At 45.2% G+C, this 21798-nt stretch overlaps 1 protein-coding gene across 2 annotated transcripts in view; it reads right to left on the bottom strand.

The window, feature by feature from the left end:
* vn (membrane-bound neuregulin protein vein) overlaps positions 1–21320 on the bottom strand; it is a 152937-nt gene extending 131617 nt beyond the window's left edge. For both annotated transcript variants that reach the window (XR_010822795.1, XM_066728618.1), the window contains exon 1: positions 20238–21320. Coding sequence is in view for 1 of the 2 variants with exons in the window: in XM_066728618.1 (XP_066584715.1) it covers positions 20238–21156 (919 nt within the window). In the remaining variant the exon portion in view is untranslated. The remainder of the gene's footprint in view (positions 1–20237) is intronic.
* Positions 21321–21798: the final 478 nt, after the last annotated feature.

Consider the following 21798-nt stretch of genomic DNA (forward strand, 5'->3'; position numbering starts at 1 on the left):
ATGCATCTTTATCCAGTGTTGACCAGCTAGGAAATCCCCCTGATTATTGAATGATGTAAGTATTTCCCCGAAGGAGAGGCCGCGTTATAGATAATCCCTGTTTTCCCTAACGATTCTTATCGTCGCGCCGAGTTTGAAATTTCCCGTCACGTGCGCTCAACGAAAGGTCTTTTCTCGTGTGATCCAGGAAGCTTTCCTGAAAGCTTGTGTACTTAACCAAGTTGGTATCCGTTTGGCGTGCATATCGCGTTTGCCAGCAACATAGTGGAAGCGAAAGCACGCTACTGTAACGTTGGATACCATTATTTATCCATTCCCCGGTCACGAAGAATCTCGTGGGATATGCGATATACGTGCTTTAATCGCCCTGGCATTCTGGCCGCAGCTTATGTCTGTAAGTACCATGCACAGGCTCATATCTTTGTACGCAACTGGAGTTAACTAAATTTCAGTGGCACTGATTGCTTCGGTAACACACAGCCACACACACATGTATATATATATATAATAACCCCACAAACAGAGCACGATATTAGATGCTTATAGATTATTCGGATTAATCGATACAGTGGCCAAAATTTGTAATGAGTTTTCCGTTTATGGGCAAAGGCTTGAATATTCCGATAGAAACGTAAATTGGCTGTGGCAAGACACAAACGAGTCGCTGGATTAAGAGTAATCGCGTGTGGAGTGGCGCAAAACCTACTTCGTAATTCTCTCCTGTTCTTTATCTGTATATGTATACATATATATGATGCTAAATCGTTGCACGTGTGTACCTCTATATCATTAAATAATAGCTGACTAGCACGCTGGCTGGTCGACTGGACTAAACGACAGATTCAATCAGAATCACAGAACAAAACCATTATACCGTTTCCTTCCTACAATTGTATTCGTGTGTGTGTATATATATATATATATATCACATAGTATATAAACGGAGTAGGCAAATTTTGTACCTTTTCCAATCAGAGTGATCTAAACTTTGCACGACATCGAGAGCAAGGGAAAATTTGAAAAATATACGGATGGAATTTTTGAGTACTTTTCTATATACAGTAATTATAGTCATAGATGGCGAGGAATAAAAATTTTCAAGTAAAGAATGTAATAATGGAGTAGTGCGATAGTGGAAAAAGCTTTTATCTTGAAGGAATGCATCGATGATTCAGGCAATAGACAATGGCGAATGTTATATAAATAATCGACATCGATAAGGCCGATGTAATCTCACACCGGATGAGAAGCGCGTCAAGTCACAACAGGCTCTCTGGCAGAGGCGGCCGAGAGCAACGCGGGATATACGGTGCTTCGCTATACATATGTACATCAGGAGTAAGATTCTCGTGGTGATGGTAAATGGTAAGGGGCCTGGGGATCGACATAATGGAAAAGAAAGAGGATTGACAATGAGAAATCGACCACTAACTTTCCACCACTATCGCAATTGCCCAATGACTGAATCATCTTATCGTACAAGCCGAGGCCGGCTAACCGGAAGGTATACATGTACACTGTACTATATAGAGAGTATCGACGATCTTATCGGGCAGTTTGCACTTTGTAGACAGGGTCAGGGTCAGTCGTGTCGTTACGTGGGAAGCCACGGTAGCTTTGAAATTGAAGCAAATTACTCTCTCACCAGATCCAAATGCCGATCCACAGCTTAATTCCCACAGCCCCCCCCCCCCCTGTCTTCCCTCGCCCTATCCATCTATACATCTATCTCTCCCTCTCTCCCTCTTTCTAACGTTGCGTGAGATTTACAAATTTATCATACGCGTAAATCAGACGAAAAACGGAAAAGGTCAGGGTCGATGTACCTTATATATATATATATATATAGTATATAGGGTTTCTCTCGATATTTGAATTTATTAATCACGCGCGAGAGCGAGAGATAAACTGGATAAACTGAAACTTGATATTAAACAGCGCGTATATGACCATTTAATTGGCTAGCTGAGTTTAAAATACAGTGGTCATAGTTTACAATACAGTTACAATTATAACGATCGTGTGGAGGTAGAGAGAGAGAGAGAGAGAGAGAGAGAGACATAAGCCTGAGCCGTAAGTTGTTCAAATGTTAAGAAATATTACGGGCAGATTAATGCAATCGATACGATCTGCTTCTAATGGGATAAGTATAGTGCGATTAGCAGCTGGGAGAATACGTCCGAGTTTAGACGTACCTATACCGAACACAAATAGAATATATATTGGCAATTTGCGTCGGGCGAAAGCAAGAGATCGCGCTCGCGCGCTCCCGCGGCTCCATATCGAGACAAGTCGCCCGATCGCTTTGGCATCTCGTACCGGAAGAAAACAAAGAAAATCCGCTAGAAAGTTTAATAATCCAATCGTGAAACTCGCGAAGGAACGTGCGATAATTGCGGGATCGGAGCGATCGGTTCTCGTCCCGACTCGCCGCTGTGGGATAAAAATTCGCGGAACGGTATTCCGGTAGATTCGAACCCGAGAGGAACGTGAATATAATGCAAAGGACGACCGGGCCTGGCCATCGCCCGCGCTTTACGGTGCTAGACATTTTATTGCCGGTTTTATTCCGCCCCCTGCGCGATTGGCCGGCCGCGTGTCTCCCAGCGAGAGCTTTTATGCAAGCAAATTACCAAGCTTTATAGTATACCACGATTGAACTACTAAAATTATGGGTTTCTATACTTGACGAGCGTGCACGGCTATATATATACACACCTATTATTATATATACATATCGGTTGATATGGTACATACCCGTCGAAATATAAACTTGGACTGTGAAAAAGAGGAAACATTTGGAGGGATTTGAATGACGAAACTCTGTGTAATGTACCTGTACATTCCATGTATGATAATATACAGAGGATAGCGATCGTGCGAACGGGGTCAAATAAAGTTTTGTTTCATTTACCGACTAATCTGGGAAAAATTCCAACGGTTTCGACAGGATGAAAAGAAGCCGTACGTACGGAACGGCGAATTATATATGTGACATTGCGCGTTAAAACATCGGGGAGTCCTTGCTATACGCGTGTAGAAAATACGAGATTGTGTACGTACAGAGGTGAGATGGCTGTGTATGTGTGGAGGAGGATGAGCATGCCTACAAACGATAGGACGCGACGTGAAGCTATATGTCGGACAACATTATTATTGCCGCGAGCGTTTATAGGCTCATCGCATCAGTTGGGTAAAGTATAAAAGGCAGTGTGTATAGGGAAATTCGTTGTGGTGAGAGGCCTTGGCGAACGAGACAGGACCCACCTACCTCTCAAGTAGAATGACAATTATCCCTGGCTACTGGGTAGACTGCATTTCGGCGGCTTTCCTTTGCCCCGACTCATATGCATGCTTGTCATGTTCGGCCAAACCGACTTTATTCCGAGTCCCCTACCACCAAAGTGCCCTATAATACTTCTTCCCGGTGATTAAGTCAGATGGGAATTCCTTCGTTCGATTTATGATTCGATTCTTACTCGGTAAATCTTTTTCGGGGGAAGAGCAGGAAAATTCAAAAGGCGGATATTCTTCTTGGAAGCGGAGCGCGCGTGGTAGGCAAAGTAGCAGCTCCGAGCAGCAACAGTTTTTTCTCCATCGAGAGATCTGGTCGATCTTGTTGGTGCATGGATGTGGATCGTTCGGCAAAACTGGCGCAAGCGATAATTAATATAGCGGCGTGGTGCTCTCATGAAACGGCATTCCTGGCATAACCTTTTATCAGGCAGCGCGGGACGTGACAGGCCGGGCTCACTCCTGCTGCTCACCTTTTACTTGGGATATCTTGCTTGCATTCTACGTGTAGCCCCCCCCCCCCTTCCCTCATTCCCCGTACCCCCTTCATCTCTCTCTCTCTCTCTCTCTCCCCCTCTGACTTTCGTACAAAGCGCCACGGGAGAGCAGCCTAGCGCCACGGCTAATAGGCACTCGTTTAACTGCGATCTGCACTCGTTCAAATCTGCTTTCTCACCATCTACTGTAAAATAATCGGTATCTCGACGTCATCCGATATACCCCTCTGTATAAGAAAACCTCAGGGCTACTATATAGCGATCTAACTCCGCTCTTTGTATATATTACCTATATATAGGCCTGTCTCGATCTTGATGGCTTTATTATATTATGTACCGAGCGCAGAAATCGTGATAAACGATTTGCCCCAGCGTTTCTGCGGGGAGAAAAAAATTTAGTGAGAGGAAGGAGGGGGGGGGGGGAGTTGGGAGATCTCTCATTCCGGGCACACTCACTCGAAATTTGAATACCCACGTAAAGTGGATTCATCGAGCTCCTCTCTCTCTCTCTCTTTCTCGATGACTAAGCCGCAAACGCGAAAAGAATATAAAAGCGAGATGGAGAACGAGGGTGAGTATAGTGTAGTTGTAGTGGTAGCAGCATTAACAGCCGTGATTCCTTAGCCTTCTCTTTTCACGAATTGCCCATTAATATTCATCGGTATTACAAAAAACAATGCCGCCCACTGGCACCCCAGACCTGTTGAGCCACGACCACCAAACGTGGATTAAATTCGACTACAACTATACTTATATATATATATATATATGATTGAATCACTGAGACGGACCTTATATAAGAATACATTTTGTTTCGCGTCATTTTGCCCGGTATGTACAAAGTGGCAAGTGGAAATTGATAATGGCAAAGTTTTATCGGTATTGTGAATAATTAATTCTTCAAAGTACCCGACAGTTAGACGGATCTGTCATGTACCGGTTGTACCGCTGTCACGGTCACCCTTGTAATATGTACACTATATAGATTCCATCTGACAAATTTTCTTGATAAATTATGGGTAAACGCAGTTACGAAGAACCGGCCAAGCTATCGCGTTAATGCGAAATAAATACTTCGCTTATACTCTGCAGGCAAAAATATACGCGTTTACAGTCGCTCTTCTCTCTTCCATTTCCTGTTCCGGATCCAATTCTCCGCACCTCCGTCCCTCTACTCTTTTACCTTGAATAAATCTTGCCATTTTCGAGCCGCCTTATATCGATTGTTAAAAATTTATTTTATTCCTTGCAAATGCAGCGAGGCTCTGCAACGATCGATATCGAACGATACATCCAATGAGATTCTTTTAATTCTCCCATTAATATCTCGTTGATGAATAGGTTTGATCGACGATCAATATTTAATGGACAATTGAATCGGAGCTGCGGAGATAGAGATATAGAGTGAGGGAAACGATGGATTAGATTAATAAATGAATCTGAATGCGGCGGAGGCGAAAGCAACCAAAGGGAAATTAGCTCTATTATGATAGCCATTGTAAATGGAGTAATTATGGAGTCCAGTGAAAAGGGAACTTTCTGAAACAGAAATTTGCGAGAAATTCAGCAGCTCGATATTCAAATGAACCGATGCGATGCGGGGCTCGCATCGTCAGCGTAACAAAACTTTTGACCGGAAACGACTTGCGAGCTCGCGCGGGCGCGGCTAGTGGCCCCGAATACCTTTGAAGCAAAGCCCTCGTTCGCTTAAGCACACACTTGAAGCAATTTAATTATTACGGATATCTGCTGGGAACGCATCGTCATATGACTAATAGCATTATAAATCGGGTCAGCGGTGAATAAATTAAGCACGATAGGATATTCTATCGCTTTATATTATTCATGTGTCCTCGGGCACTCTTACCAAAATTAATCCGATAACTTGTTACGATATACCCTCCGTATAGTCATATAATGCAAATATATTCCATGTCGTTGATCTTTTATAGCCGGCCGAGTCTTTAATCATCGGTCCTGGCCACTCGCAACGCTCATGCGAGCCTTTTTCAAAAGTAAATATATAATATACACATATGCATAATACCATAGTACGGCCGTCTCGTCGCTTGGCAATTTTCAAGCTCCCGATGGACTCGATTCTTCCACGTTGCACCTACATATACACGCTTTCCGTCGAATTTTCTGAAATCCCTGCTTCCACGCGGTTCCGGACACACTCCCCTCCCAATCTCTCTCTCCCTCTATATATATAGTAGTTAGCAGAGAGATGATTAGTAATCCGATCATCTTGGGGAATAAACGTGTTTCGGATGTAGATGCTGTCCGTCCCTTCCAAGTCCGGGAAGGAGAAAATTCAATAAGGCGCAATCGAGTACCTGAGTAAGTTTACGCGTATCGTCGAGTGGTGAATACGTTTCACGAATCTACTCGTGAAACGTAAGTTGTTTACGGAAAAACGAGCGCAATAACCTGAATTACTTTAGCTTCGAATGACTTTCTCGTTATTGGTCTGTAAACCCTTTTCTTCGTGATGGAAAGGATGGTATTTCCCCGCGTTCTCGGGTATATATACCACGATGAAAATTCACGAGCACCGCTTCCCGGGTAACCGGCTTTTCTCGGCGATCTCGTCCATATATAGACGCGCCACTGTCGAGAGCGGGGGTTGACGTTGCGAGTAAATCGACGGTGAATGAAGGTAGAAACTGCTTGCTTCTTCTCCTTCACCTCCCCTTTCCACCACTATAGCACATCAGTCCTTTCTACTTTCATCAGCCGATCGATCCGTTTATCTCTCTGTATCATTCCACCTGTGATTTTAACTACTCAAAATTACCCTCCAACGTTTCTTCTCTATATAATATAATCTGTCAAATTGCGCATGTCTCCATAAAGTGAAATACCTCCAAACACTTTACGTATATATACATATATCTACCATCGGTTTCTCTCTCTCTCTCATAATACACAGATCGATCTGATTAGAGAGGCGATCCTTTCTAAAGTGGAAGCTTTCTAAATGTATTTCAAATAGAAATTTATTATATTTACAGTATATACATATAAGTATACAAGATATGTCTCTCTGTTCAGTTCCGAGGCTTTTAAAGCGATGAGCCACGTGGATATACTCCAGTGATTTTTATACTCGGTATATATATTCTACATATAATAATGAAAAGCACACAATGGAGAATAATTCCGCGCTCGACTCATTCACACGCTTATATTTATCCAGTGTTCCCAGGGATAACGAAATTTCCATGTTAGCCCGGCGCAGTCCTGAAGGGCGGCTTGACTCTTTCGGAGAGTTTGACCGACGAGCTAATTGTTGGACTCGCGATTTCTAGCTCTCTGGGCGATAAAAGCTCGGCTGAATCCCGGGAATTACACGCAGCACTTTGCGGCCGCTGTTGCTAGTGAACTTCAGCCTCCCCACACTTATTATATATATATATATATATACACACACTCCGCAGGCTGGCCAGTTTTCCCTAACGCGTCCACCGGGAATCAACTGTTACCAAACGCAGTTCGGAGATCCTATTGCAAACTGTTCGCGCGATCGACCAAAGATATCAGTCCCGCGTGACTCACGGAACCCCGTTCGTTTCTCTGCACTCGGAGCCACTTCAATTCTCCAATATTGTTGAAAATATACGAGGCGCGCGCGCGCTAACCCACTCTCCGCTATACATATACACACTCGTATCTTTCTTCCCAGTGAAAACTGCGAGGAATTAATCGCGAGTTTCTTGCTCCAATAAACATTAATTAAAAGGTGTATATATATATATATATATATGTACATACGATTTGACCAACTGTAAATTAGTTAAGTTCGTTCGCACAACAAGCGGGTAATTTAGGTTGATGTAACTAGCCATTAGGGTCGTATTAATAGAACTTGCTTGAAACTGTATAAGCTGCACGGTATTCGCGGGCAACGTATATATACCTGCGAATTGTATACTTACACCTACTAAATTGTATACAATGCATACATATAGTATAACGTTTTCTCCAAGTTGCTCCGTGTTGCACACACAGTTCAACAGCCACGCTTAGCAAACTTTTCTAAGCTACTTTGCGCCAACTTCTATTGAAATTTCTTGAAAAACTTTCCAGGGGGGAGGTTGCAAATGAATTCGGGAGTAGCATATATTGTTAATTCAGTGCGTATACGTATATATATATATATATCGACGTGTTTCCTAGAGTGGCGAGTGCATATCGAGAGCGGAGAATCGCACTTTCGATCGAAAGATATCGCGGCAGTTTTCAGCTTCCATCCATCAGTTATTCGGGTGAAAAATTGCACTCTGCGCGAGACAGGGAGGAGATACCAGCTGACGTCACGCGTACGCATGTTTCATGAGCCAATTAACGAAACGTTTGTACCAATATCCTGGCCAATTTCCATACGCGAGTTTTCTGTACCGCGCGTGACCCATGACCCACCACCTCTCGAGCACAAGTATGTCTATACATATAGAATATATATACATACCCTTCTATACATATATTTATATAATTACTTCGAAAGAGGCTTCGCGAGATCGAATATCAGCAGTCGGAGAGAACAACGATTGGCCGCTACAATAGGAGCGATTAGAGTAGCTTAATTGGCGCAACTTCTACGTCCTTGAGTCCTCTTAGACGAAAGATCCGAGAACGAATAACGATGTTTCGTGGAGCTGGGGAGCGCGAGTAGAGAGCTGCTTATCCCGTTTCAGACGGTCGACTCGAAGAAGCTTGTTGAAAGAAGAACGAGCGATAGGAATTTGAGGGAAAACAGTCGAGCTAATCGAAGCTCGTGTATCTCCAGTTAAGAGAAATAAATATTTGACGAAAGGGAGTGTGCCGGAGATATTTAGCTCGACGGAATCCCGCAAATGAGAAGTGGAAATAAGCGATAGAGCCGAGAAAAACGGCAATGGTATAGAGCAGCTTCGTGTATGAGCGCTTTGCTGCGCGATAGTTAAAGGAAAAAAAAGCTACGTCAATCCATTCTTGGAGCGGCCTCACGAATCGTGTGCTTGCTGTCGAAACGAGAGGCGTTGGGTACTGGAGCATTCCCAAGCCGGCAAATAGGCATTGTACTTTAGATCGCTATCACTGTGGGTAAAACTTTGAGCATTCACCATTGGTCGAACATAGAAAAGTACAAGTTCGATTCCTATATCACTGCCGACCTTCGATAAATATTTCTCTTTTTTTTCTCTTACTTGGTATAGGAGATTGAGGTTATTTCTCGCGAGCGTGGATAAGTCTTCGGAAAATCTTGCTATTCTCTACGTTATGTAAGAGTGTGCGCGTGTGTATTTAAATATAAGAAGCTCAAAAGTGGTATTTTTATTCGATAAACGAATCGAGTTACGTGTATAATTCCTTTTGAAATTTTTCATTTAGAGATCACGAGTATAGGTATGCGCGTGTACAGAAGTTTGTACGTTATTAAAAAATTATTTATGATGAAATTGGGTAAAGTTGTTTCTCGCAGAGATCTACGGGAGCTTTTATAAATAATACGAGCAATGGGAGAAATTGATCGAGAGTCATTTCTTGGAAAAATCCGATAAATACCGATTCGTACAACGATAATAGTAAACTGGTGAAAAATGATGTTTAGAAAACTTGCTACTGGAGGTCGTACGATGTTGTGTGCGCTGTGTGCTGTTATATTAACATGTGCCAAGTGACTCTGCAACGCGTGCCAACTCTCTCCGGTCAAGGGGTCATTTGACCTACACGATGTATGCACCATGAGAAAAGGGACTGTAATTGCGCGACAAATAATTCCCTATGCAATCGTGTCCTTATCCAATTACACACCTTTTTAAAGCATTTCGCGTACGATCGATCGACAAACTGATTGCATTTCTCCACTCCCCCTCTCCCCTCGAATTAACTTTCGCGCGTATGTGTATATATATACAGACACGGTTAATAGTTTTTCCTCGAATAACCAGCTCTATGACAAGGAAACGTTTTCAACGAACCGCTATATTTTTTCCAGCATTTTATTTGGAAAATTGAAATTTGCTAGGAGGAAATTAAGGAGGATGGATTGGTATTCCGTGGAAAGGACAAAAAATACGGAAGAAATAGAAGTTTGAGTTGAGGAAAGTTTAAGTCGAGTTGGATGCTGCATGCGTGCGTGCGTGAGAGAGTCACGCAGCAGAGCGACGGGGCACACGCTCGCTGCCTCGGCCGACGAACCGAAATAGAATTTCGAAATAGACCCAATATTTTCGTCGCCTCGCATTTGCGCCAGCGTCGCCGACGCCGAAGCTGAAGCCGGGTACAGCCGTGATTGTAAGCGTGTTCGCAACGAGACCAAGAAGCTCCACGAGAGCCTCTTCTCCAATTCCGAGAGTTTTCTACGGTCTGAAAGAGAGCGACGCTGAAGGAAAGAGAGCGCTTCCTCCTCCGCGCCTACTCGCCATAAATAGTATCGTTAGCGTTTGTTAACACTACTTAATCGGCTCCGCTACGCGATTTCACTTAACGCCCGAACATTTTCGCCTTTAAGATTCCCCGATTAATACCTACCCCTTCCCCCTCCCTCTCTCCCGACTCTTCCCCTTACTCCCCCCCCCCCTCCATAATTTTCACCGCTTTTTCTCACTCATATAATATCTTAATTTATATACGCGGATTTTATGCAGTTTTTATCTGTGTAAATCCGTGAAAATTTTCAGCTCCTTAATGAGAAAATCTACATGATCCACAACGAATGGCCGGACTATTTATAATGCTCTATTTAACGCTGTGAGAAGAATTACCGGGAATCCTATACGCAATCCCTCATAAATCGCGGGAAGTCGCGTGTCCGAGTTTCCGCAGTCTACTATCTCGCAGAAAACTAGAATAGCAGTAAGCAGAGAGTTGGGAATACGATATAATACATTGTACAGTATATATGTACGCGCTCTTCCTGCTTCTTCCTTAATCGGAAGACTAAAGTGTATCGAGGGCGTATTAATAAAATTAATTGTGAGCCGTATATATATATATATGTATATATATAGCGAAATACCGAGGACAGGAGGAGAAGAGGAGGTGGGGGTAGCAAAAGAAGAAGAAGAAGAAGAAGAAGAATTCTGGTTGGGAGCGGTACGAATTACGAATGGAAGGGAGAGAAACGAGTTTGTTTTCTACAATTTTCCCACAACAAACCGGGCGGCCGATGAACGGGGAGTATAGAAAGGTACATCGAAACAAACAGGGAATAACCGAAGCGAAGAGCCCATATAAACGTAACGAACAGTTCCGCGAGTGGCCAATACGGCTAAAGGCTGAATCCCGGTTGTCGCCGGATCCGGCTGTGGAGGTTCTGGCCTTATACGCTCTCAACGGCCGCCATGAAACAGCCGTGCGCACACAGTTGACCACTGCATTTCATGCAAAGAAAGTAAAGATGCTAGCCTGCTGCTACTTGCCGATTTAAGAGCAAATCCAGTCTGTCTTATCCTCGATCGTTCGCTTGATGTCTCTTCTCTTCTGCGTAGCTGACAGAAATTGAGACGGAAAGAAATTCATTTCACTGCTATACCTACGTCTTATTTCTATCTCTCGGATCTTTTCTTCCTCTTCTTTTTCTTCATCTTCTTCCTTCTCCTCGCTGATCCTCTACCTACCCCCCCCCCCCTGTCCCTATATCTCCCTCTCCTACTCATCCTCCGCCTTCTTCTTCTTCTTCTTCTTCTTCTTCTCCTCCTCCACTACTTTTTCTCCTCATTGCTTTCCAATCCCCAAGAATTTCTTACCTGCCACCCAGCAGCTCATGTAATTACTTTAATTGCGCTTCAACGCATTTGCAGTATTAATAATCTCAACGAGCTATTAGCGAGTTAACAAACGATTATCTTCCTAATTATCTGCACCTAACCGAACGAGATAGAACAATGAAGCCATTATTCTGCCAATGTTCCACAAGCTTCTAAATATTTCTCTGTAATTAATACGCCAAATCTTGTTACGTTGTACTTTTAGCAGATTTGTTTGGAATAAAATTTTATATATTTAAATGTTTATGGTATGTGCAGGGGAAAGCTGAGTTGACGAGGTATCCAGAGGTGACGAATCCAATATTTCTCTCTCCTTATACGTGACGTAATGCAACAGTTTACTCCTTATCGGAGCTAGATTGCAATAGTCCTATTACACGTGACATAGACGAAGGTTTAGTTTCTCTTTGTCGGAAGACCTATATATATGTTGAAGATATAATATGTAAAGCTATCTCCTTCGTGCGCTATTTTCTCTCGAATCTTACCAAGACTTTTATAGTACTCCCATCAATCATTCTATTAATTTCAGCCAAAATTTATGCTATTTTCTATATATATATATATATATATATATATATATATATACGTATAAATGTCTATCTTTCTGTCATTAATTCAATCATCATTAATATTGTTAAATAATTCTTTAAATTTACAAAAATATATAAGACCGAGTAGAGCCAAAGGATCTACCGCTAAAAAGGGGCCACCACACATAAGAACAAAAAAAATTATATTAAGCTTATGACTTATTCATAGGCGGGAAGAGAAGTAGTATAGGTAAGCTAAAACGAACAAAATTAAAGAAGATTGAACGCAATCTAAACGTCGATAGCACATTTTAGAGAATTATTTATAAAGTAATAAATTAGTCTTCATTCTTTTTGTGCTTGGCAGTTTTTATATAGTGTATTCATTAATTAAGTAAAAAGCGAGGGAAAAAAGTGTTCTTTCATCAGAAATTGTTTTGTCTTTGCGGTAAAACCACCCCTTTTTCACGGAGACAATTGGTTTATTTTTTAAAACCGAAATATTGATGTAACGCGAAAAGGTCTGCATATGGAAGAGCGTATATGGTTAAAAATATTTGAAAAATCGGTTCTGAATAAAAATACAGTTTAAGAACGCAAATCTTTCATTATCTCACCAAAAATAGTAATTTTTATATTATACAAATATTTTAATTCATAAATTGACCCTATTACTTAATATAGATCCATCGCTATAAGGTATTCTTCGAATTTTCTTGTTTGAAAAGATCGCTCTAGTCTGCTCCTTTCTTCATGAACACTAAACACCGTAAAGTTCGAAAGTTACGAAATAAATATAGATACAAAACACTCTTTTACTTTTAATCAAAACTCCAACTAAAAGTATCTCAGCGCTCTACAACTAAAATATTGATTTTCCAAACAAATTCAAGAATCTCGGGAAAAATGGTGGAAAACTTTGCGTTATGGCCGAATCTCGCCCATGTTCGCAGCAAATAAACGCCTAGACCCTCCGAGAGAGAAATATTTCTCGGAGCCTACATTCTTAAACACAAAGTGCCTCGCATTTTAGTCAATGCATTCGTTATTCTCCTATTGTATATATAAAATGTGAGCAACGTGGGAAGAATTAAAAATGTCACGCGATGCGTTTCTCGGTAATCAATCTCCTTTGTATAAGCACCAGTTGAAACAATGGATCCGTGAGGGTGGAGAGAAACAACGGAGCCTGATACAACGAGGACATACCTTATTTCATTGACCTATGCTCACTCTTTCCAGTCGTTCGTGAGACTGGAAGGGAGGAGAAAAAAAGAGGTGAGAGAAACGTTTGAACATTATTCGCAGTTCGATTGCAAACTAAAATAATAAAGGGGGGCAGAGGAAGGAAAGAAGGGGTTGGAGGGGGGGGGGGGGGATAAGTGAAATTACGGTAGGACAGAGGGTATACGGCAGAAAGTATATATATAAGAATCGAAGGAGAATTTTCTCTGTGGGGTCTAATTGAGTGGCAGGAGTGAGACAGACGGAATGACGGCGGTATCCTCTGTTGTATAATATAGTTATTGTTATGACTAGCTGTAGCGCCACTCTATACCTACCGATTGTCCGAGTAGCCGACCAGGTGCCATTGCCTATCCCCGCCACCGAATTCTCCCCATTCCCCTCTCTGCTCTGGTAATTCTCCTTCTTCTCCTTCTCCTCCTCCTCGTCCTCCTCCTCCTCCTCCTCCTCCTTCTCCACCTCCTTCGCCGGCGGTCCTTCAGTCGGCACGGACCGTGCCTCCGTGCCTTTGGCAGTAGTGCCACTGGCACCGCTCTCCTCGGCGCTCCGTTTGCCTCGGCTCACGCTCGCTTTACACAACTTTAAGCTTAGCCCGCTCTGCCGTTATTCTGCACTAATGTATATACACTTACCGGCTACACTAACCGTGCAGCCCTGAATTCCCAACAACAACTATATACACGAGTCTTACTATCGCATTAATTCAATAAAATGTTAGCGCGAGTACTTTTGTATATACGATCTATAGTGTGATATATATATATATATATATATGTATATATAACGTGTATCATTCTACATCGAAGTAAAATTGCATGTATATATAGCGGCGTAAAAAGCAGCTGGGGGGAACTCGAAGAGCAGCAGGATTTTCGTGTTAAATTTGAAGAATTAAGATGAGCGGGTGAGACCGGAACGAAAGGGAATTGGCGCCTGAATTGGGAGTGGGTAGAGGAGGATGAGGAGGGGGAGGGGGGGGGGGGGGGAAAGCAGGACGGTACTCGGGGTACTCGGGGGCAATAACTCGTCGCGTGTTGTGACTGCGCTATGTCTGCCAGACCGCTGGTCGCGCAGTCGTTTCTTCCCCCTTTCACTCATCCCGCTTCCCTTCCAAGAAAATATCTCTTTGCCCTTCTCGCCTCGCTTCGCATGTACATTATGCTATATAGTCTACGTACTCTTGCAAATTTCCCTGCAACAGCTTTGCCTCTGTCATGGAAAGCCAGCACGCTGGCTGAACACGACGACGCCGCGACGCTTAGAAAAGTTTGGCGCAACTCTTGGAATCATCGTATTACTCCTCTAACGGGACTATACCTACCCATTTTATCTACGGAATCCCTCCTGTCTTCTTATCGCTGCAAAAATTGCATTTCCAACTTTTACCAATCTATATATGTATATGCACCCTATATATATGTAGGATATATACGGTCCATCGAGCCGATCGTTATACAGCACTTGGATCGGACTCGATTAGCATAGAGCGCGAGCACTCGTGAGAAGCGCCAACTCTGATTATATTTCTGTGAATTGGTCGTATCTATATGCAGTAACGAGGCGTAATCTCTTTATCTCCTCGTACGAGTAAGTTTATATAGAGAGCTCGAAAGTTTCTCGAAGAAAAGAAGAAGCCTGCGCTACGTAAGAAATGATTGGAGCAAAAATGAGGGAATCTGGCGAAAAGCAGAATTAATCAAGGGATGCTGCGGAGAATGCCTCTCGTCGGGGAGCTACAAAGCTTTGTCCACAAATAGGGACACAGTAGTAATCAAAGGTTCCCGCTCGACGAATTATTCAACGAGCTAGTGCGACGCCCTCGTTAATTATCGAATTGTCCAGCATCGAGGAGTCAACGTCCGTGACGATGCAGCTTCTGTGTGCCATCGAGCATTATTCAAAGCTCCTCTTCTATTTTCACTATGCTATAACCTTGCCACACCTCCCTCGACCTTTTTCGTAAATACTCCATCAGCGGCACAAACGTTAGATCATCCAGTAGAAATTTCATCAGCATATTTCCTCCAGTCTCTCCTCCGCTCATCTCTCTCTCCCTATATATATATATATATATATATATCGAAACAAGAGCGGCATGTACTACACAAGAAGCCTCTGTGTTTCGCCAGGCCGTGTCTGAACTTTGTATAAGCAAAAATAAGATGTTTTAGCATTAAGTTACTGGCCGTCCGAGATAACGACAAGAATGCGATAAAATGTCCGTGTAAGTTAGCACCTGCTACTCGCAACAGGTCTGAAGTAGAAGCTGGCGATTGCGCGCCAGGCCAGATAATACCGTATTATTATCCGATGGCGTGAACCTAATCTACCTAGCCACACAATTGGTCATTCTACTTGATCGCGCTCGCGCGCGCCAGCCATAGTATTTCGGCAAGAGTATAACGCTGCTTCTTCCGGAGTTAAAAAACTCTATTAATATACGCTTTTTTTCCCTCTCCCCCCTTCCTTTCATATTGCGTGACCCTCTTTCACAAATCCTCAATGTGTTCCAGATCGTTCGTAAATAATACTCGCTGGTGAGTGGTATATTTATAACCACTAGGTCGGACTGTCTGTTCTAACGAGCTCTCGCGCAAGTGGAAGCTTCATTTTTCCAACTGCCTCATCGCGACCTTAGAACGCTTCCTACGAGCAATCAAATTTCCGTCTGCGAATTCCGCTAACTTTCTGATGTAATAGCTGCGTGCGTGGAGCGAGCGAGGGACGTGGTGGGCTGCAGGAGCGGTCCCCGCGATCCGGGAACACGTGTGTCCAATGGACTATACAGCGGGAGGGTACCGCGTGAAACTTTAAAAAAATCGAGATACAACGGGCGCTGCTGGCTACACCTCTGCGGAAAGAAGTTAAAGTCGTCGTACAGAATCAGAGCTCGTAGCGAAGGGGTGAAATTTTCTGCTACGTGACTAGCTTCGGGATGGCTGATAGTATCCGCCTATCCGCAATATGATATCTCTTTCTCACCCTTTTTCTCTTTTTTCCCCCTTCCATACACTGAATTCTCATATTCAATTGACACGCCTTCGTAAGCTTCCCTCGTTAAAGCTCGGCAAGTCACAGTTACGAGAATCCCTCGTTTTCCGCCGTGTTCACTAGGTGATATACTCTCGGTTCCAACTGCAACTACACCAGAGAGAGAGAGAGAGAGAGAGAGAGAGAGATCGTCGACTCTCGTTTGCTGAAAAATTCTTACCATCGGCTTTGTTAATCCCCCCCCCCCCCCCCCCCCCCACTCCTTCCTCCTCTTCCTACCCTTCTCACTCTCCTAATCTTCGACCACAAAAATTCTCAGCAGCACTGCGGGAGCAGCCGAAAACCCGTGCCATCGGCTGCTCTACTTTTTTCCGCTTGGCTAACCGTTGACAAAAAAATCTTGCCGCAGAGAGAGAGAGAGAGAGAGAGAGAGAGGAATAAAAAGAAACACGAAGAAATAGGACTCCGTGCTGCGCAAGGGTTTTTCTCCCTACCGGCCCTTTCCTCACCTTCGCAGTTTCTCCCAAACAAGAGTAAAATCAAATGTCTATATACGAGCATGACGAAAGCAAGTATAGCTTTATATATATGTATATACATACGGGATCGATTTCAAGTTCGCAACCTTGAATTGCAAAACGTATTCGCCAAAGCTTTCGGATTCGTGCCAGCGCTGATTCATTTTCTGCAAGATCAACGGCTACTCTAGCAAGAAGGCATCGCGCGCTCCGTATAGTTTGGTCGGTGCGGTTGAAAACTTATCGAGTGTATCCAATGCAAAAATTAGCGCGTTACTGGAACGCGTCGATGAGTCATGTATTATTCATAAACGTCATTGTAAATAAGCAAGCAGAAGCTGTAAACGCTAGGCGGAAGTTGATGGAGAGGCTCTGTATTACAGAGAGGAAACTATTTGTCAAAGGTTCCGATAAATTTGCAGCGATCAATCGACGGGATATTATGGGAAAGTTGCGGCGATGATTGCGAGGACTCGTTAAGCGTTATTTAGAGGCGAGTTTGTCCAGGTTGGCGCGCGCGGCCATTACGCGTTGGCTCTCTCTCCAGCTGTATATAGGTATGTATAGCACTGTGTACTCTCGGATATTCGGCTCGGAGGCTCTGCTTAGCAGCAGCATCTCCAAAAGGACCATTTCTCTGGCATAGCCATCAGTTTACGGATGGCGTTCAATCCCCGGACAGGAGAAGGATCATAAATTGCCCGAGGGGGATGATATTAAAATTTCGTTTCCTTTAGAAAATGATGTATGTTAGTGGTTATCGCTCGGGACCGGGCGAGAGCAGGACGAGAAAAATTCGTAATCATTAATCACGGGGGCCCGTTGAAAAAATGGAGGAAAATCAGGCGCACGCTATAGAGCGTTTGTTCGGAGAAATTAAATCCGTCGAAATGGAAGAGACGTCAGGGAGCGCAGGGAACCTGACGGCGGCGCGGCGCGGCGCGGCGCGGCGGCGGCAACAACGGCACAGTGGATAGATTTGCGCGCGCCCAGCAGTCTACCTGATCGTTGTCCGCGCAGTGATAGGTTCTTGTTAGAGTGCTGGTGGTGGTGGTGTACGCGCGTCACACGTGTGGTCCCCTCTACCAAGGTCCACACGGCGTATATAGAGCGTATCTGCGAATTCCTCCGAGTATGGGCACAGGGCGTACGTGCTCTGGATACGTATGCGCCGATTTACTCCCTTTTCGCACAGCCCCGCACTTCCCCCATATACGAACAATCTGCTCTACCCTGCTCTATTCCCATTAACTTGCCAATAATGCTACTTGCTAACTTCTCTCCACATAAGCCCCACGATGCTCTTTTTATTCCTGCCAATGACCCACGGATCGTTAATTCTCATTTCGTCTCTTTGCCAAAAGAATCCTCTTGCCTCTCTGCTGCTGTCCACTATCATACGCATGGTATACCTGATTGACTCTCTCTCTCTCTCTCTACGCTCATCATTCTAATTGCAAATAGTGCTCACTGCCTTTGATCACACTCGTGCCAGCTTCTTCTATATATGTATGTATGTATACACGCTTAATTCCTCGAGCTCCGCAAGACGCCGATTATCATTATCCGGGTACATTGCACCCGTCACTCTCGACATCGCGACACTATTTCCCTCCTTTTTTCCCCAACGATAATTGCTGTCAATTAATTTTCACAGCAATTTGCCACGACAACGTCGAAAACGATCGAACGTCAATCAAGCAGGAAAAGCAGCGGACTATTGCAATTTTCATTCCGGAAATTAGGGACTCTATCCACTCGCGATTGGAATCGCCTATATATATTTGCCAAAGCATTTCTCGCCTCTCAATCGTTATCTACGAGAACCGTACAAGCGGATCGTGATCGTATTTATCGATCCTAGGAATTAAACGCGTTACACTCTTACGTGGTATACACGCGTGAAGAATTTTTCTCTTACCGATGCTTATCGGCTTAAAATGTCGCAATGATCGATATATATATATAGTTCCTCGTATATATAGCCCTGTTGATTTTTTTGAGTGCGCTTCGTGGAAAGTCTCGAGGTGAATCTTCGCAAAGAGTCGGTTGATGGAATTGTTGGAGCTTGAGCGATTTCTCGCGGCGCAGCGCGCGCGGTGGTCTCTGGGTGCAACCTACTTAAGGAATGGGGGAGATAGGGGGAGAGAGAGGGGGGATGAGGGGGGAGGAGGCTGGCAGAGGTAGAGACTAGGACGAGCCGAGCGGCCTAAAGAAGAGAATACGACGGCGACGGCACGCGTACATACTACTAGCGCGCAGAGGGAACCAGCGAGTATACACAAAGATAGTGTTGTGGTAGGCGGGTAGAGAGAGAGAGAGAGACGGAGAGGGGCAGATGTGGGGAGGGGGGGGGGGGCGAGATGGAACGAGAGAGGCTCGAGGAGAGGGGATAGAGCGATTCTTTCCCCTTTCCCTCGTAGCCACCGCCACCGCCGCCGCTGCTGCTGCTGCTCGTGGCCGAGTATAAGCCAACAGGAGTAAGGACGAGTTTCCGATTAAGGCCTTATAATTGACGTCTCGGACTCCACCGACGTTCCGAAGCCTTAGTCACCGCGCCGAGTGGAAGAAGGACAACCGTACGTACCGCTTTTGCGCCTCGCGGATCAACGAACCGAGCACAGACCGCGCTGCCTACGAGTTTTCCACGCTTTGACACCCTCGCCATCCTTCCCGTCACGTTTCTCCTTTTCATGGAAAACACCACCGTTCGTGTGCCGCTGCTCCACTTTCGTCGTTCCGACCGTTTATCCGCTCCTCCGATTTAATCCGTCGCTAAGAGTGATATAGGTGGGAAGGAGGGAGAGGGGGGGGGGGGGGGGAGAGGGGGAGACTAGTCGCAAGCGCACGCGGCATTGTCGCGATTATGCGTTACACGACTCGAACGGTCGCAATAAATATCGATAATGACATTCGAAGCAGAAATCGAACGTTCGGTATGAGACAGCCGAACCGTGAAACGATATAGATAAATGCGCGAGGATAATGCAAAAATGTCGAATATTTTCGGTTGGTTGATGAACGCGAAAAGCAGCGGGGGGCTCGCTCAGGCTTGTTATTGGCTCGATCGCGAGCTATCTTCGAATGCATTGTACGCGAGCGTGTGTTATAAGGCATCCCCCTCGGGCGTTAGTTTAACCGTGGAATATATGTATATATATATATATATATATATGTAAGTAAACAGAGGCCCCTTACGAGTTGGATAGCACGTTTCGAGTTACGTCTCGATTACTGCTCCATTTAGCGTGCACGCAGGTAGATGTATAATGCTCGGTGCGCGGACTCAGCCGTGAATTCCCGAACGCATCGACCATCATGTGAAATTCGGCGTCTCTCCGTTATGATATTTTTATACATGTGTATATATGTATATAGTGAGAGGGAGAGAAAAATACTCACCATAATCCGGTCGAACTACGGACTGCACCGCTTGTTCGTTTTTCTTACTGCGAATCACCGGCTCACCGAGGATCGTGAAGTTTCTAGGTCCCACTCGGTTCACAAACACTAGATACACTTTTCCTCGTTTTATATTAGCGCGCACCACTCCACTTTGATCTTCGAGCTGCTGCTGCTGCTGTTTCTTACCGTCGTATCCACATACGGCGGACTTACCTGGCACCGATTTGTCACGAAAATGCAGGCGAACGCTGTCGTTTTTCTGGAGAGGTCGAAAACCAGGTTGACTCTTGTACACCTGCTTGACCTCGAAAGTGACGGCGTAATTGGAGCCGGGCTTTCTCACGGAGGACATGCTTCTAGCTTTAGCCTCGAAAACGGTCGGTGCTAGGAAAGCTCGGTTGCCGACGTCCATGTCCGGGCACCAGTTTTGGCCCCTGCAACCCCCTCCATCCTTCTTCCTACATCTTCGTCTCTGTTCGCGAGGCGAGTTTGCCCGATTTCGCGGCTTCTTGCCGCGCTGCTCCACGGATCGCGCTATCCGCAGGGGGACGGCCGCCGGTTGCGTGGTCGTGTGCCGCAAGTCGTTCACGAGGATCTTGGATGGTTGGATCTCGGACTGCCGGGGGAAGCCCGGTTCACCGGCGTTCTCTTCGGGGCCAGGGGTAGGAGAGGCGAAGGACGCAGGAGGAGAAGGGTGCTCCGACGGGTGCCTCGTCACCGGGAAATGGTACCAGTGAGACGACAGAGCCAAGTTGTTGGTGCCTCTCGATTCTAGGACGACCACGTCCGGAAAGTCCGTCGCGAGTTTTTCTTGCCGCAGGAGTCGAGCTGGATTGGCGGGGGGTGCCGCAGCCAAGGCGAGAGCGCCCCACCAACCGCTTAATAACCCGGTGAAAAGCAGAGACGCCCACATCATCCGAGCTCTGGTATGCCGTCCGCAGAGTCTAGCAGGGGTGAGAGGAGAGAGAGAGAGAGAGGCCTCTTTCACCCCGCACAGCCCTCGGACTCTCTCTCTCGCGCGCGCGAGTACAATCGCTCCACTTGTCGTCGTCTCCCTTTGACTGACCAATGATCCAGCGGTAGCTGCACCACCACCACCACCACCACCACCCGCACCCGCACCACCACCACCACCTCCACCCACCGCCGCCGCCACCGCACCACCGCTCAATTCTCCTTGAATTTTCCTCCTTCGGGACGACAACCCTCCTCTACCGGTCAAAGCTCAGGACTTCTTCTTCTTCTCTTACCACCTGCCTCCTCTTCGTCATCTTACTTCAGCAACTACCTCAAGCACGAATTTCCCAGAGCGAGATTCTTCTTGCATCCCCTTGCCGCGACATTTTGCTCTCTCTCTCTCTCTCTCTCTCTCTCTCTCTCTCTCTATCTCTCAGCGTTTACCGTAGGTGGCCGCGACCTCGAACGCTCGATGATGAAGAGCTCATCGGTGATTGGTCACTTTCACGATTATCGCTCATCCTGCGAGGAACGCCGAGCGTTCCACATGACCCTCCTCCACGGCTTTTTCGGCAGAGGCCACGGGGAAAAAATGGCAAAT

Source organism: Prorops nasuta, unplaced genomic scaffold, assembly GCF_024137725.1.
Source record: "Prorops nasuta isolate Cenicafe-Biocafe unplaced genomic scaffold, Cenicafe_Pnas_1.2 PNAS00006, whole genome shotgun sequence".
In the NCBI taxonomy this organism is placed as follows: domain Eukaryota; kingdom Metazoa; phylum Arthropoda; class Insecta; order Hymenoptera; family Bethylidae; genus Prorops; species Prorops nasuta.